Source organism: Octopus bimaculoides, chromosome 3 (assembly GCF_046866305.1).
Source record: "Octopus bimaculoides isolate indiv1 chromosome 3, ASM4686630v1, whole genome shotgun sequence".
NCBI lineage: Eukaryota > Metazoa > Mollusca > Cephalopoda > Octopoda > Octopodidae > Octopus > Octopus bimaculoides.
This window is the reverse complement of record NC_142930.1, coordinates 68,256,964-68,275,384: the sequence shown is the minus strand read 5'-3', so window position 1 is coordinate 68,275,384 and position 18,421 is coordinate 68,256,964. Positions and strand designations below refer to the sequence as shown.

General features: G+C 35.0%; 1 protein-coding gene across 5 annotated transcripts in view; it reads right to left on the bottom strand.

The window, feature by feature from the left end:
• Nucleotides 1-107: 107 nt before the first annotated feature.
• LOC106882638 (uncharacterized) overlaps nucleotides 108-18,421 on the bottom strand; it is a 185,713-nt gene continuing 167,399 nt past the window's right edge. For all 5 annotated transcript variants that reach the window (XM_052966364.2, XM_052966362.2, XM_052966366.2 and 2 more), the window contains 2 exons: nucleotides 4,524-4,701; nucleotides 108-852 (listed from right to left, as the gene is read on the bottom strand). In XM_052966364.2, coding sequence (XP_052822324.1) covers nucleotides 218-852; nucleotides 4,524-4,701 — 813 coding nt within the window. In that variant the 3' untranslated portion in view covers nucleotides 108-217. The remainder of the gene's footprint in view (nucleotides 853-4,523; nucleotides 4,702-18,421) is intronic.

The following is an 18,421-nucleotide window of genomic DNA, read 5'->3' as shown; positions in this document are numbered from 1 at the left end:
ATCTAGATGGCCTTAAGGAGAAAATCTTCAATCTTAGCCTAAAAGACAAACTGTATAGTTTCATCAATGAATTAAAACATGTCAAATAGCAAACTTTGAAGACCACATGCCATATTAATTTTATGGAATTTACTCTAAATAAAACATAATCTCATGAAATTAGATTCAATATGGTGTTATTTAAGTTAATCTGAAATAAAATATTGGAAAAATACGTTTAAGATCTTATAGGAATTGAATCTTTAGGAATTTGAAATTCTTCATCAATAGTGATATCAGCCATATTTGAAAGTTCATCGTCACTGTATGATAAGGTATCCTCCTCATCAGCAGGTAACGGTGAATTTGATTCGAGTTCTGATGAATCTAAAGAAGCTTCTTTATCTGAATCCAACACGCCCCGGATGCTGTCTAAAATAGTAGGATGTGGTTTGTGAAAGCCAGGAATTAATATGAGGCTTTTCTCTGAGTAAGGTTCAATGAAGTTAGCAACATAGGATGCACAGCCTCTTGGGTCATGATCACCATTTTTGGCAGGTTTATTCCAAAACGTCCTTTGTGAAGCTGGAAATGGCTTTTGTTTGTTGAGTCGAATTTCTTCAAGAAGCCATTGAGTAAGTTCAGGGGAGAAATATTTACTGAACGTTTGCTGTACTTTGCTTCTAGAGCGAATGAGGAGCATCTTGGCTACAGTGTTTGGATGTAAGAAGGCTTTTATAGCTCTCCATACGCCCTGGAAGACTGGACTGTGGTTAAGGCATATCACCATGCCGAGACGTTCTGGATAGTGATTGGACATGATCTGAGTAACACCATAACCGAGGCGTGGGTTGCATAAAGGAAGTCTCAAACCTGAAGTGATAAAAGCAAATAATAGTTAGAATTATATTTCTCAATTTTATTATCTTACATTCAAACCCATTAATATTTTATAGAAATATTATTGTCTGTAAAGGATAGCCAATTAACTGAACATAAAGAGAATTTTATGAAAATGTTATTCTGGTTTGAGAGTTTATTTGAAGTCAGTGTAATATCTATAGACACTGACAGTGAGATGACTATGAAACAAAAGCAATTGAGGTACCAAAACTATGGTGATTGGGCACACTGAATTATTAACTGTTGGGTACTCTTGCAAAATTATCTAAAAATGGTTATTTAAATGGAATCAGTGAAACTGGGAAGTTTCAGCTATGTTATCAACAAAGCTGACATTAATATGTAATCTTTGAAACAATTAGTCACACTAAATATGCCTATTGTTTATTTGCCTAATCATAATCAGAGATACCTATCACCAGATTAATTATTACGCTGTTTTACATCTAGTGGAAAGGAAAGAAAAGAGTTGTATCTCTGAAAATATTATTAGCTATGCAAATAAAGAAGAAACATTATGAACTCAACCCAAAGGGGACATATTTTACAGCATTTATACTGATCTGCTTCTTCTCTATCAATCTTTTAAATATGTTTGTCTCATCGGCATCCCACATCTATTTAGATAAGTCATGAACTGAATTGGACTATATAATTATGAAAGCTAGACGATCAATAATATATATGACTATAATTGATTATATTCTTGAGCCAGTCAATGAAACCGTAAATGAATTTCACAACTATATTTTATTCTCATTATTGAAAGCATTGAGGTAAAATAATCAGGGGAATGAAAAATATAAAGGGGAATGAAAATATCTTTATTGTTAGGTTTCCTTTTTACATTTAATATTCTCAAAATATCCTCAAATAAATATTGCATTTTTAAAAAAAAAGGACATTGAACCATGGTGACTACTGATGATGCAGTCTTTTCATGGAAGAATATGCCTGAATGTTTTCTTGTTACTTGGCTCTAGAAACAAATGAAACAATTTATAACAGTGTGTTGTATCTCTTCCGAGGTGCAGCTAGAATGGTAAGAGTTAAGTGTTTAGCCAAGGATACTGTATCTTGTCATCTGCCTTGTGCAGAGTCGGTCTTTTCTCAATTGCAGATGTTTATTTTTTAGCAACCAATGTTCTAGCAGATCAAATTGGACCGCATCTCTTATGGAATTGGTTGAAATTTTCTGTGTATTTGAAATTCGTTGGAGTATCTCAGCTCTTAAGTTGCTTGAGTGAATATTTGCAGCTTGCAGGATACATGTGTAGTAACGCCGTGCGCATGCGTAGAATTAAACAACCAAGCGTTCCCGCTCAATTCATTCTCTTTCTCGCTGGCCAGCGATTGAGCATGGACGTATTTAAGCTGTCTCTCTACATCTTTCGGACTTACACTCGACAGCTCGCTCACAACTACAGAACAACGTCCCAACAACTATGCTCATACACACAGAAGCTGTAACAACAAGAACTAAAGATGTATATATTTACCACCTAAATAAAGTGTTGTTTAAGTTGATAGTCTGGAGTTCAGCGTTCCGTTATATTCTAAGTTTATAGTAGGAAAGTCAGGTATACATCTAAAGATGTATAACCAACTTTCCTATACTGGTGACCCCGACGTGATTCGAACACGCAGCCCGCTGAGCTGCAAATACCCACTTTCTACTAAAGTGTTAACCCCGGACGAAGAAAGAATGCAGCATGAATTCTGGACTACCAACTTATAACTGGTGAACCCGACTACAGAACAAATACGGCCTGTTTTTTATTATGTTTTTATATGTGTCGCATTCACACTCTCACATACACATACATCTTTTATGCCACACAATAACTCTTGTTATTCATTTCATACGGTTGTTTTTTTCTATCGTCTCATTACTGGTATTTACGAATTCACTAATGTTCGTAGTATAACGTAATTACTTGTATATCATCTTTGATATATATTTTGGTTTCGACCGTGTGACACGTTTAAATAAAAGGAGTCCTCTGTTATTCCATTCGTCACCATTTCTCCTTTTTGAGTTCGCACGGTCGTTTTTTCATCTTGGGTTAAGAAAATTTTTCTTCGAGGTTTTCGCTAATGGTCGTACAGAGATTTGTCTGTCGATCGTTCTGTAAAAGCGTACCTCTTCAAACACTCATCACCAAACAGCCTTTTCGCCACCAGCGTCGTGCGCCAACCAAGATTACCACCGTGACGACAACAATTACTACTACCAACTACAAGCATTCCCCCCGACGTCGCCAAGTTTCAACAGATCATTACCACTGTCAACAGATCATTACCACCACACATACAGAACACAGCTATAGCAGTTCCTGCGCCGACGTCTTCATCAATGTACTCTATCTCGGTGTTTTGGGACTTTTCGCAGTCTATACTACAGACACTTTCACTTGTTCTGTGTTTTCTTTTCTCACACACACACTTGTGCACTCATACATTTTCTTTCCTTTCAGGGAAAACAAACACTCAGACTTTTACATCGCGTGATTCCAGTTTCCTGGACAGTTGTCATCACGGTTGCTTTGTCATTGTCATTTCATTTATACGTTGCATGCATGTATTTCACAAGTGTACATTTCATTTCTTTGAATTTTCTTTGTGTGTGTTTGTACCACATCTTGTGGGTGGTTTTCAGTGGCCATCCTGCCTCAGGCGTTCTAACAGATTTCATTTATCGTGCGTTTCCGCTCTGGCAAGGGAGCTCTGTAGTAACGCCGTGCGCATGCGTAGAATTAAACAACCAAGCGTTCCCGCTCAATTCATTCTCTTTCTCGCTGGCCAGCGATTGAGCATGGACGTATTTAAGCTGTCTCTCTACATCTTTCGGACTTACACTCGACAGCTCGCTCACAACTACAGAACAACGTCCCAACAACTATGCTCATACACACAGAAGCTGTAACAACAAGAACTAAAGATGTATATATTTACCACCTAAATAAAGTGTTGTTTAAGTTGATAGTCTGGAGTTCAGCGTTCCGTTATATTCTAAGTTTATAGTAGGAAAGTCAGGTATACATCTAAAGATGTATAACCAACTTTCCTATACATGTATATGTTGATACTTTTTCCTTAAGGCAGTCGAACATTATTTCAAATTTACAACTTCTAATACACAATGAAGGTGAACAACAAAAATAATCTTGGCAGAAGAAATAATAACGAAACAATCAAAATAATAATCGATAAAAAAAAATCAATAATATCTGATGACAAAATCAGAACTTAACATAAATTCATTGAATTCTTTGTTGAACTGATGAAAAAATCGATAAAGCAAACTATATAAATTGAAAGTCAACAGCATTATGTACGAACTCAGATTTAAGGGATCTATTTGTTTATCTAAGGAATGAGAGAATGATTAGGAGAGTGTGAGAAAGAAAAATGTTCTTTGAATGTTTGTGTATAGCTGTATGTCTATGTGAATGCATGAAATAAATAAATACTTGAGAGGATTATGTGCTCATGTCAGAAAATATGAGTGGTTGCGTTTACGCATGAATATACATTCGCATGTGTGTCGTTAAATCGTCACTATTTTCACTACTATTACCGCTATCATAATTATCATCGTGCGCATGAAACAAAGTATAAAGTGTCGTACGAATACATACCTGTGCAATCAATGATGAACACCCACGTGGTAACACCAGGTCTCATTGTTACTTTGGCATTTTCAATAAGGTACGTCACGTGTCTGATAGAATCTTCAACTGTGATTTTCCGTGCGGTTGTCTGTATGAAACTGGAATAGATAACTGGACGGCCCAATTCATCAAACCCGACTTGTCTCTAAGTAAGAAAATAAATAACAATACTCAATAAATTCAACAATAAACATATTTGGATGAACAAAGTTCTCTATTAATCACAATAGGAATATATACTTAAATTACATTTTTAAAACTTAAAATTTTAAATAAAATTGCTCCAACCTTATATTTACATAAACTGGCTTTTAGTATGCAGAAGACTTGTTATTTGTGCTGCTGAATATTATTTGAACGGGCGATGTCTTTGCCATAAAATGTGCAACTTCAAAAAATTGAAACCTGAGACTTACGGATTAATTTCGTTTGTTTGAAGGCTTAACTCTGGATACAATATGATGGGGAAGAAAGTGGATCAATGTACAATTAAATGGAGCAGAGTTGTCCACGCAGTGTAGTCAGTGATAGATAGGGACAGAATTTGGAACATAACAGTGATGGATGAGAGCTTCCACAATGCAGATAATGATAGTGTGGAACCTAGATCACACTATAATTAATGACGGAAGTAAACCACGATACTAATGGAGTTTGGGTTATTAGTATGACGTCATCTAGTAATAAGGATAAAATCAGGGTTACATCTAGCCTATACGAAATGTACTGCGATTATTGCTGTTGCTAGCAGAATCGTTAGCACGCTGGGTAATGCTTAGCGGTATTTCGCCCGTCTTTACGGTGAAAGTTCGAATTCCGCTGAGGTCGACTTTGCCTTTCATCCTTTCGGAGTCGATAAGATAAGTGCCAGTTATGCACTGGGGTCAATTTAATCGACTGGCTCCTTCCCCAAAAATTTTAAGCCTTGTGCTTTGGTAGAAAGGATTATTATTATTATTATTATTATTATTATTATTATTATTATTATTATTATTATTATTATTATTAAAAAGGTCGCACAGTATCCAATATAGTGATGTTGTTGATTGAAGATATTGTGTCTACTGGGGTTTGTACTGCCTGTCAAGTCACAACAAGGACCTCAGACAGTACTTCACGCAATATGCGTGCTGTTCCAAGTAAATCCGAGATGTGTGCAGAGCGATGAAACCATTCTGCATGCACTCGTCCAGTGCCCGACAATTTCTAACGTGTGGGTTTATGTCGAGCACTTGCTGTCGCGTGTCGCATGGGTCTGGCTATCAATCGAATCTATTGTTAAGATTGCTCCGCCCTCTTCCTTTGGTCGGGAAGGCCGGGCAGTTTTCATCTGCCTGGCGGCCATGGCGAATGAGGTTGTGTGGTGGACAAGACTGAAAGTGCTGAAGACGGGGACTTTCCTCTCTAGTGAATTTCTGATCAATTTTTCAGGTTCCACTTGAAGAGGCGGATCAGAGTGAGGAGGGAGGTGCTCCCTTGTAGCAAATTTATTGAAAGGTGGATGAGAGCGGCGAGCATAGTTCGTGTGAACTGGCCTGCTCTGAGCATGTGCTTCTGAATGGAATAAGAAAGAGAGGAAGCACTTGCCTAAGTGGTCAAGGAAACCGTAATTTTCTGTGGGGTTTGCATGGTTTTTCTCATGGAAGTCTTCCCCACCTATTGGGGAATTGTAATTGTTTAACTTTATTATTTTTTAAAATATTGTTATATATGTTTACACGGTAAACCCCTCCGTTTGTGATTTGTATTTGCGTTCCTGTGTGTTCTGTGTAGGCCTATGTGGCTAATAAAGAAAACATTATTAAAGTCGGCGAGTTGGCAGAATCGTTAGCACGCCAGGCAAAAATGGTTAGCGGCATTTCATCCGTCTGTACGTTTTGAGTTCAAATTCTTAAGAGGTCGATAAAATAAGTACCAGTTTAGTACTGGGTCGATATAATCGACTAAGCCCCTTCCCTGAAATTGATGGTCTTGTGCGTAGAATTAAACAACCAAGCGTTCCCGCTCAATTCATTCTCTTTCTTGCTGGCCAGCGATTGAGCATGGACGTGTTTTTGCTGTCTCTCACCATCTTTCGGACTTTTACACTCGACAGCTCGCTTACACCTACATAACAACGTCCCAACAACTATGCTCGCACAATCAGAAGCTGTAACAACAAGAGCTAAAGATGTATATATTTACCACCTAAATAAAGTGTTGTTTAAGTTGATAGTTTGGAGTTCAGCGTATCGTTATATTCTTTAATTTTTATATACGAAAGTCAGGTATACATCTAATGATGTATAACCAACTTTCCTATAAGGTATTGTCTTCGAAGGCAGAACCTGAATCACAATATAATTCACAGTCAAATGGCTACTTTACAGTATCTAGTTCTGTACTGAAATATGATTTTAAACTTTATCAATAATCGACTTTAGTTTCACCAATCTTGGATTGATAAGATTAGAACCCAAGAAATATTAGGTTCAATTCAACCCTTCTATAAAAAAAAAGAACAATTCTTGTGCCCTACATTCAAAGCAAACATCTATTTTCCTTATATTTCAGTTAGTTTTATAGTGAGTTTGCAACAGATTCCCTTTGGGAATTCAGTTTCGTTTTTCCTATAATTTCCATTAAGACTTCATCTTCTTGATAACTCAATACATTAGTGAAGACATCATTTTCAAGCGTTGATCAGAACTAGGTTTAATTAGTGAAACGATTTATTGTTTTATTGCATTAATCACTAAGCTAATCAACTAAATATCTCAATAGGACATATTTGTAATTAAGATCGACTATAAACAAAAGGTTAAAGGTACAACGTCAATTTCTATGTGCCTCCAGATGATGCAACAAAATAGCTATTATGCAGTCAGTCGCAAGACTTGCTAGAAATAGCAGCGAAATTTCCCTTAAATTCTACCACTTTAAAATAAGAGAATACGTTGGATTCTGTAGTCCTGAAAGTCTCTGAAAAAATAGGATGGCTACGGTTGGAATGCCGTTGATCGTAAACATTTTGACCTGGTATTGAACATCAATAACAAATAGCACGTAACTAACTTCAACATACTCGGTAAGACAGGCCTGGTAGAAATAACAGCTATACTGCCATTCAAGTTTATCTTAAATAAGGAAGAACACAATGCATACGTTTTCTATAAATATGTCACGGCGTCTTTGAGGGAAGGAAAAAAATTATCAACCACACCGCTAGTTGACACATTATTAATTAGCCTGGAAAAAAACATAGATTACATGGGAAAATGCGAGCAAGAGAAATAATATTAAGATTATAAACCCAGAAAATTACAGGCCAAGTTATTATACTTGGAAAAGTTCAGGACAACTTATTACATCTGGTGAAGTACAGAACAAGATAATTTTTACTTAATTTATTGCAGCTAAGGATAAAATTTGAGTATTAAAAATTATTTGATTTTAATTTACAGAATAACATTATAATTAAAAAAGGTATCATTTTCTTAATGAACCATCATTTTCTTAAATGACATGCTAGAATACTTAGAAAATGAGAACCAGAAGTACCAATATGCAAAGTAGAATAGTGTATATGGTAGGCAAATTCATTATGTAAAAAGTAGGCATTGGTTCAGGACTAAAAATGTGAAGACTTGGCAATAACTTTACTGTGAATTTGTTGTTATAGGTAGATTTTACTGTAATATATAACTAATTTTTGTATTATTCTATTTATTGTAATAACTAATTATGTACTACTATTATTTTTATAACCTATTTTCAAATTTCTAATTATTAATTAATAATTTTTAAAAATGAATTTTTAAAGTGCAAAAATATTTTGTGTTATTTTTCATTTTTAATAGAAGTAACAAGTAATAACAGATAGAAATAATAACTTGTAATAAAATGTTTAGCTTTAATAAAAGCTACTATTTTCTAGATCTAAATATTTTATTTGAAATTTTATCCTTATCTGCAATATTTTAAGTAAAAATTTTCTTGTTCTGTACTTTACCAGATGTAATAAGCTGTCCTGAACTTTTTCAAGTGTAATAACTTGACCTGTAATTTTCCAGGTTTATTATCTTAAGAATATTAGTTCTCTTGCTCGCATTTTTCCATGTAATATATATCTATATAATAAGGCAGTGAGCTGGCAGAAGCCTTAGCATGCTGCGCAAAATGCTTAGCAATATTTCGTCCCTCTTTGCGTTCTGAGTTCAAATACTGCCGAGGTCGACTTTACCTTCCATCCTTTCGGGGTCGATAAAATAAGTACCAATTGAGTACTGGGGGTCGATGCAATCGACTTACACCCTCACCCTTGTTCCAAAATCTGAAACCAATATATAAGTGTATACAGTACGTGTGTATATATATCTGAAACTAATATATGTGTACACAGTATGTGTGTATACATATCTGCTCATCCTCAGCTTCTGTCACAACTCATTAATCACAATTGTGTAATTAGGTAATTCCACTGGTTGCTATACCTACCATCCCCACTTCGCCTTACATCTTCCTTATGTATGTGCGTCTATGCTATTATTGTATACGTGACGTTCTGTCCACTTCTCAGGTTGCATTCTCTCTTCTTTTACCTCACTTGATCTGACCTTCATCAAATACCTCATATTTCAACTGACTTGAATCCTGTAACAAACTCCTTTATTCCTTTCACACTTCTTTTCTCCCACAACTTTATATCATTTATCTTTTACTTGTTTCAGTTATTAGACTGCGGCCATGCTGGGGCACCGTCTTCAAGAATTTTTAGTCAAATGAATCGACCCCCAGTACTCATTTTATTATTTTTTTTTTTTTGTTAAGCTTGGTACTTATCCTATCATTCTTTTGCCGAACCGCTAGGTTACGGGAACGTAAACACACTAACACCTGTCGTTAAGCAGTGGTGGTGGACACACACACACACAATATATATATATATATATATATATATATATATACTGCGTAACACCTTGGGTACTATAGGTAGGGAAGCAAGTTTCTTATCACACAGCTGCACCTGCTGCCTCTGCGCCTGCCACCTCTGTGCCTGCCATAGCTGCACCTTTATTGACATTGTTTCTTTTTACCCAAAACGGTTAAGATTTTTCTTCTTTACAGAATAAAATTTATTTCATTTTATTTGTATTTCTTGTTGCTGACGTTGAACATAGATAGTATCCTCAGATTTTATTTTACCATCAAGTATATGCAATAATAAATCTCCAAGCGAGATATAGACAGTAGCAGCACGACATCGTGAAGTATGTTTGCCACCTAAATGTGGCTAACCCCTAAGGGTCGATGCTACTGTAACTTGTAGCCCCAGGAAGACATCTCATCCAGCTGGCTATTGATATACTATCAGTATTTGCAAAGGGAAGTCATCATCCAATCTCCAGCCAGACGTGATACACACGGACACGAGTTTCTGGGTTTTTGCAAATACTGATAGGGCACAAACAGTGTGTCAATAGCCAGCTGGAGGAGATGTCTTCCTGGGGCTACAATCTACAGTAGCATCGACCCTTAAGGGTTAGCCACATTTAGGTGGCAAATATACTTCACGATCAAGTACATGGTTTCTATTTTTGTGAAATTATTTTTCTTTATATTTAATATTTCTGTACAATTAATCTTACCTGTTATAGTACAGAAAACTATTCAGCCTTGTAGGCAACTGATAGTGTTGAAAATAACACATCAGAAGATACGACATTGACGTATTGAGACAAAGTAAGAGCATTTGTCCAAGAAGACACGAATGTGCGCTTGAGAAGGAAAGGGTAGAGGGAAAATGAATAAAGGGACTTTTGTGTGCCGATACATTAACTAATAGTAGAACAGCAAGATTAATAGAAACTAGACCAAAAAAATTCCTAACAATCAAAAGACAACTAGACATGATAATATATATAATAGATAAAATAATACAGCGCCAGGTTGGATACTCCACAATATCTGAACAGTTATCACCAGACTTATCGAATGCAAATCATACCAGTGTCAATCGATTTCTTCTTCCATCTGACAATAATCGCTAAAAAAAAAAATATATAAAAATAAGCTAGGGTTGATTCAGTTTGCTATGATTCTCTCACATAAAAATAAAGCTCGATGCCTTGTTATATAAATTACGTGTTGGATAGTAAACATCATGCCAACGTGTCTTCATGTTTGTTTGAGCGAGGATTGGATTTAGTGTCATGTGTTTGTTTGCTCAACAAAACTACCTTATCTTCATTGTATTAAAGATTAAGTCGTTGAGTATTTCACAGACAATTATTATTAATATATTGTTTGGATAGATTCAGCTGACAAAGTATGTGATACAAATGATTCTTGGAATTATGCGTACAAGGCACTTCAACGGACTTCCAACGTTTACGTCAACCTGGTCTTCTTCACAAGACTTAGGTTGACTCCAGTTCATCATAAAAGGCATTCGCTTCAGACACCGTACAATGGGATAGAACAAGAAATATTCTAATTGAGAAGTGGCGCCATATATTATAATTACTACGCATGAATCACATGCACAATAGTTAACAATAAAAGATACTAACTTTTACAACAACTGTGTCTCATTGAGTAATCGTCTAATCTGCATCAAACTTTTATTTCAAGATATTTCTGTTGATACTGAAAATATTTCTGTACTAGCTTTCTTTTTACCATAAGACAACATGCAAAATTTACTCTATTTTCTGCTTTCTTGAGCAAGTTTTACTAGTTTCACGATCGACCAGATTCTAATAAATTTTTACTTCTTTCAAGAATATTCTTTCAGGCTTTCTGTAGCAGCTCTATTCTTTTATCCATATGATTAATCATTCAAAGACTTATTTTCTTATTCTTCCTTATCTTTGACCAACACATAATCTATGGATGCCATTACTGTTAATATTATTTAGCACTCTTTGAAACGTTGATCAAAATTAGATTCATTCAGTGAAATGATTTACTGGTTAATCAAGCAATCCAAACTAAATATTTGTATAGAACATCATCTATATAATACTAAAATTCAATTTATGTTTGTCTTGTTTGTGTTTCTTGTTTTTTTTTTTTCGCCGAAACTGTGCATTGATAGAAGAGAACGTTTCGACCTATGTACTTTTGTGCATACACGTTTGTGCATGAGAAGCTGTCAAGGGAACTCGATCGCTTGTGGGGTCAAAGACAAGAATTTTGCTCATTATACCGAAACTTTTGGAAATGAGAAGAGAACGCGCTAGATGTATACTCATACAGTGGACGATTTATAATAATTAAAAAAGTAGAAGAGACATATAGGCACATACATATTCGCATATATACAGAGTATGTGCGTATTTTTCAAAATCTTTTCCTCTTTCTCTTCCTACTCCATCTCCTTTCTTCTATTCTCCCTCTCTTGCTGTGCGCACACACACATGTTTTCAACATCACTTTTACAAATGTAAAACTGAAAGAATTTTATCATATAAATCTTCTCTCTGAATCATTGAAAATACTCTTGGCGTCCATACAAATATTTTTGTTTATTAATTCGGATTCACAATATCAAGATTTTTCAGAAGTAGGGTGAGATGCAAGGACTTGGAGATACGCTGCATTTATCTCGCCTGATTAGAATTTGATAATTTGTTCCTTCTCATGGTGGGATTATAGTTCAAATTGCAATCAGTTGAAGTACAGTTTACTAGGTTGAAGCTGGTCACGAAGTCAGAGGATCACGTAACATTATAAATGATAGTTGCAACTTAAGTTACAGCTACATTAGGTCTGTGAATGCATCATGTGACAGCATAGATAATTGCACGCTGTGTCCGGTATTACGCCACGTGGCAATATGAATGACAATTGCGCCACGAGTCAAAGCTATTTGCTTAACATAGGTGATTGGAAGATTTTAGAAGAGTGGTAGATTCATGTGGAGGTGCTGGTGGTGAGAGTAATTTGAGCAAAAGTAGCTGGGAGAATTCGTTGCTGATCTCAAGATGAAAACAATGAGATTCGTGGAAAGTGTAAATTAAGTACCCAGAGACGGTTCGTCTCTGAGTGAAGAGTGTTGCCTGGAAAGCAGACATGAGTAAGGATTGAGAGGTTTTAGTCTCAATGAGGAAGAGACGTGTAGTTTGCGTCTTGGTGAGAGGTGACATGCTGTCGGGTGTCAGGTTGGATTGGATTCCATATATGATAGAGAAGATGAAGTAGAATTATAAAACTGTTTTCGTTTTTGGTATCTCGGGAAGTGTAGAGTGTGTCGATGTGTTGTGACGTCACGATAACTTCCTGCTAAGAGCCCTAAGATTCTTGTCCGAATGATTGCAACAGAGTGAAGTCCGTCAAGGACCACCATGGGTCAGTGATGATATTAAACCGGGCGTTGTGATGTGCAACGCTTCTCCCCCAAATGGAAGGACATCTACCCATATTAAGTCAATGATAATCTACCATTATATCGATTTATAATTGCTTGATTTTAATTTACAGAATAACCAGAATACAATTTTCCAGAAATACCAATATATCGTTTTATAATTGCTTACAGAAAATAGATATGTAGTTGTATATATACGAGAATGTGTATATCTATATTTCGCTCTCTCTCTCTCTCTCTCTCTCACACACACACACACACACACACACACACACAATTTCCCAAACACTAGACTTTCATAAAAGAAATTACAAAACAATGATTACAGGTGCACCATCAAACACCTTTATACATTATGAAATGTTTTAAGAACTGCTGCAGATGATCAGTTACGAATCTTGGTAAGCGATCATTCAACGATTCGTTGATTTTCCCCATCTCTTCTTTGACAGTTCATATTTTATGTACTAGGGGCAATAACAATTGTAAGAAGAAGAAAAAGAATAGTAATACAAGGACGAGTGCTGCGAGACTTGAAAAGGATACTGAAAACAACAGTAGTAGGAAGAGGTTCGGAGGTGGAGTAAGAGAGAGCCTATAGCGACAGTAACAGTTAATGTTTGGAAAATCAATAAAGCAATCTATAAATAGATTCAATAAACGTTAGGAAAACACCATGTTCTTCTTGGTGATATCAATAGATTTTAGTTTTTCCGTTGGGCTTTTCATATTCTGTTTTAATTTTCCATCGTTTCGCTGCATCAGGTACGTAACGTAATTTCAGTTGAACAGCGATCTACATTTACATTACTCGTTCTCAAATGTTAGATATTGATCAAAAGAATTTATTATATTATTGTATGCAAATCTCTGTGTTTGCAGAAGAGAGAAGAGCACAGCTTTTCTATTCAATAGTGTTTGTGTAAAACAGGTGGTATTTAGTCATATATAAAAAAAAACGTCGGTGTGCGCAATCGAAACAGCATTAAATTAAAATTGCCATCTGTGAATCATACTAAATGCATTGTTCGACTAAAGGTAGTACTCCAGCATGACCGCAGTCAAATGACTGAAATAAAAAAAAAGAATAAAATAATACACCGTAGAAAAGCATGTTGCTGTAGCATCTGTCTGAGAGAAAATCTCTTCATTGACGCGTTGAACTAATAAAAGTCGAAATAAAACGAATATCGTCGCAGCAGTAACGTATAGAACGGTAGACGCGTTTGCCCCTTCTTGGGATTTGTTAATAATGTGCATCCATTTGTCACATGCTTGAAAGAAAATCCTGCCTCGTTATATAAGAAACAGCGAGTGCGTCTAAAGTTCCCATGTCTCAGTGCTTCGAAGATGGTTGTTTTTGCTTCGGTATATAAATCGTGTTTCGAACACGTCTATAGCGATATTTTTAGAAAGACTCCCTCCCGTCCCGTTTTCTCCCCAATTTTTTTTTCCCAAAACCCCCGTTTTCGGATACGGAGATTCCGGAAAATTGCCAAAAATCGGCATTTTGAAATTTGCACCCCCACCATCAATTTCTTCATTTTTGACTTTTTCCCCTAACCCTTACCCTAAAACCTTAACCACAAAAAATTTTTGAAATTTTTTTCAGAATCATAATCTCCGCATTTTCCCGCATATTTTGGAAAAAAAAAAAAAAAAATTCTGAAAAAAGTAACCGTACACTGCGAGGGGAGGGGTGTGTGATTTTTTTTCCCTTTTTTTAAATTGAAATTTTACAAAAATTATTGGAAATATTTTTCAGAATCATAATCTTCGTATTTTTCCGCATATTTTGAAAAAAAAAAAAAAAAAAAAAAAAAAAAAAAATTTAAATAAGTAAAAGATGAAGAAATTAGTGGGTGGGCGGAGGGGTAATTTAAAAATGCCGAATTTTGCCAATTTTCTTGCAGATTCGTATTCTACAGATGGCTATACATAAACATATAATATTTTTCTATGTTGGAAGTGTTTCATGATTTTGCTTTGCGATTGCTTGTAGTTCTTGTAAACTTTGTGGGAGCTTGTAGGTGGTCTCTTGATCTACTGACTGACTCATCTCCATTAACTCACACGCTACTGCCTTAAAAACAGAAAAAATAGATAATGTAGTCTGGGTTTCTTGCACACAGGAGAATGACGAATAGTCACGGTCGGAATATCTTTGATCATAGGTGCCCTTGATTAGGGCTGACCTGAATCTAAAGAACAATAGCAACAGTAACATCGGAAGCCCCAGGTACTGTGGTAAAAAGTACATCATTAGAGATAACTGCGGAGAAACAACAACTATTAAACTTCGACCAAGTCTATTTTTCTTATCTGTGCTGTTACCAGCATCAGTATTTATGTGGATATAGTTATCAAGGGCGCCTCCTACAAGGCAGCTGAACCTGCTAGAAGTAACAACCAAATCTTTCTTGTATCATGCACCATGGTCATTTTGGAAATAACATTCGATAATGTAATTCAAGACATGTCTCAAGGAAAAAAAAAAAAAAAAGGAAAAGAAAAAAGATGATTAAGACTAGACATCAACAACGTCAAACTACATATCTACCTGCCTGCCTAATCAGAGTTGACCATATTTAAACATCAAAAACAATGTCATTTCCAAAAGTTGATTAAATCTACTAAACTACTAAGTTTCTCTCTATTATGATACGATGTCTTATCCACACAAATGTCACGTATATGCCACAAAAGTAGGATGAAATTAAAATAAGAAAGGAAGGACTGGAATTCGGTTCATGTTTTATAAAAAAAAAGTCCTTGGTATAATGATGTTGAGAGTAATATATAATCACGCGGAGGAAGTGTTACATAGAAAATTTACACACAAAAAAAAAAGAGAGTAAAGAAAACTTGCATATTTGTTGTAAGTCGTCCTTACGGACCCACCAGAACATAAAACCACACAAACAGAACTGAAAATCCCTTGAAATCAATAACATGAAACGCTTTAATAATTTTGGCAGCCGTGTTAAATAAATATGCTAATACAAAAGAAACGTGATATCAGTTTTATTGAAAGTGAAGTTAGTTATTTTCGTTCTTTCTTTCTTTCTTTTCACTGTTTTGTAGCAGAAGAATTGTGAAAATAAATTCCGTGATAACAAAATGTCGTTAATTTTAATCTGAGATAAATCAAGTGCTACATGTTCTTGAATATAGAAGCTGCTAAACAATTTGTTCAATAAGATGAAGTTTTTATTTCAACAAATAATATTTAAAATGAAAACAAAAACTGATAAACCAATATAAAAGAAACATAAATATTCTAGAACTTGATGACAGATGTAGTTTTAGCTGTGTATTGTCTATTACTGGTCTAAACCATTTCATGTATACATTTGCTTTTCTAAAAGCATCAATGTAACTGAAAATTTCTTAGAATGCGATGGACTTCACTTATATTGTAGGTGAGAAATCGATCTGAACACCTTTAATAAGTGTCTTCCTTCAACAAATAAGATATGATCTGTTAAGACATAGACTTAATCCTTCATTGGTCATTGTGTTATATAAACAATCAATATGTCTTTGTGATAAAAATATTTAGTGACTTCCTTTCGCACGATGTGAACGAAAATTAGATACTAAGGGGAAATACTTTATTTGATGAAAGCACGAAATTTAAGAGTATTAAGTAAAGAAAGAAACAAAATTAAGATAGAAAGAAAAAGGAAGAAAGAAAGATAAAACGAAAGAGAGGATAAGGCACAAATACTTCAAAGAAAATCTAGAAATCATGCATACGAACATAGGTATATAAGCGTATTTGTACGTGCATATGCTTATTGATTTATACAGTTAATGTAAGGAAAATACTCTTAACGAATTTATTTTGTTATTAGCTTTAAAGTGGAATAGCTTTTAGCAGAATCAGAACCGTCATATACTATCAAAGAATGTCACATGAAAGTCAAATCAAAGCGAGAAGCAATGCTTCAGCTGCTTTTAGTTTTGTTATTCAAGTGAAATGAATTTATGAAGTGTCAAGTTATGGAAGCTAATTTAAAAGAATATTTAAGACATCGATCCAAGTTTAAAGCAACGAAAAGAAAGGGTCAAATGTTATCGGAGAGTTTGTGGCAAAGAACCATTTCCACTTTCGTAATAAGTGTTAAAATCAATTCCTTTGTCAATGATTATCGTTTTCATTGGCTGGTTTCTGATGATGTTGACTGGTTGCCATCATTTCATTTTCTAATTCATGAGATATTCTTTTTTCTAATAGTTGTCTTCGTTTTGTTCATCTATGTATCAGATTTTCAAAGTTTTTTTTTTTTGCTGAAGCTGTTTTCTTAAATTGTTTATCTGTATATCATGTCTCAATTATCAATAATAAACAAGGCCCAAGACTTTTAATCTAAGGAAAGGATATGTTAAATCAATTTACTCAATTCAGTATATCACTACTTATTATTTTATCAACTCACATGTTTGACAGGTATTTCAATTAGAACTTAAGAAACGGAAAGAACAAAGTGGGATACAAAGAAAATTATTTGTTCAAGATGTAACTCATTCCTTGTAATCCCACCACGTTGTGCACTGATCTAAGTCAGTAATTTCAACTTTTTCGATACACATAAATATATATGTATGTATATATATATATAAATATATAAATACACACACACACACACACACACACACACACACACACACACACACACACACACACACACACACACACACACACACACACACACACACACACATATATATATATATATACTTTATTTAAAAGCAGCAGAAATATAACAAAAAAACCGTTACTCTGAGTTTCACGTTCCCGTTCATCGGACAGTGCTTTTAAATAAAGCATATTACTCTACCTCTGGTATTTGAGTACTCTTTTTTCCACCTTGTTGCACATTTCATGTGCTTACTCCGGTATATATATATATATATATATATATATATATATATATATATATATATATAAACATTTGTCCGGCGCACTCACAATTTTCCCATCTCACCGCCAGATACGCAGTAAAGATAATCCTCTCCAGTATAGGCACAATCAGAGCGTAACCAACATCGGCGGCATTTGTACTTAGAACGTAACAGCATTTTGCCCAGCGTGCTAACAATTCTGCCAGCTCGCCACATTACGTGTATAAAATAGGCCAAAATATTTTCATTGAGCGTAAAGTACCCCACGAAAAAGAATATGTTGGCAAATCATTTGTCATCAATTTTTCGTCTTCAGCGTCTAATGTAACCAGTAACAAAAATATTGTGATCGAATAACTGAGAATTCAGAGCTATAACGTTTGACCCACAAGATGGAAATAGAGATAATGTCCGACCGAAACCATTAAGAGATAAACAAAGTAGTAATGATCATGTAAGTAGAAATCGTGTCCGTGTGTATAAAGATAAAAGAAGGCATCAAGAATCTCTTGTAATGATACTGATTTCAAGTTTTGGCACAAGGCCAGAAATTTCAGAGGAGTGGGTAAGTCGATTACATTGACCCAGTTCTCAACTGGTACTTATT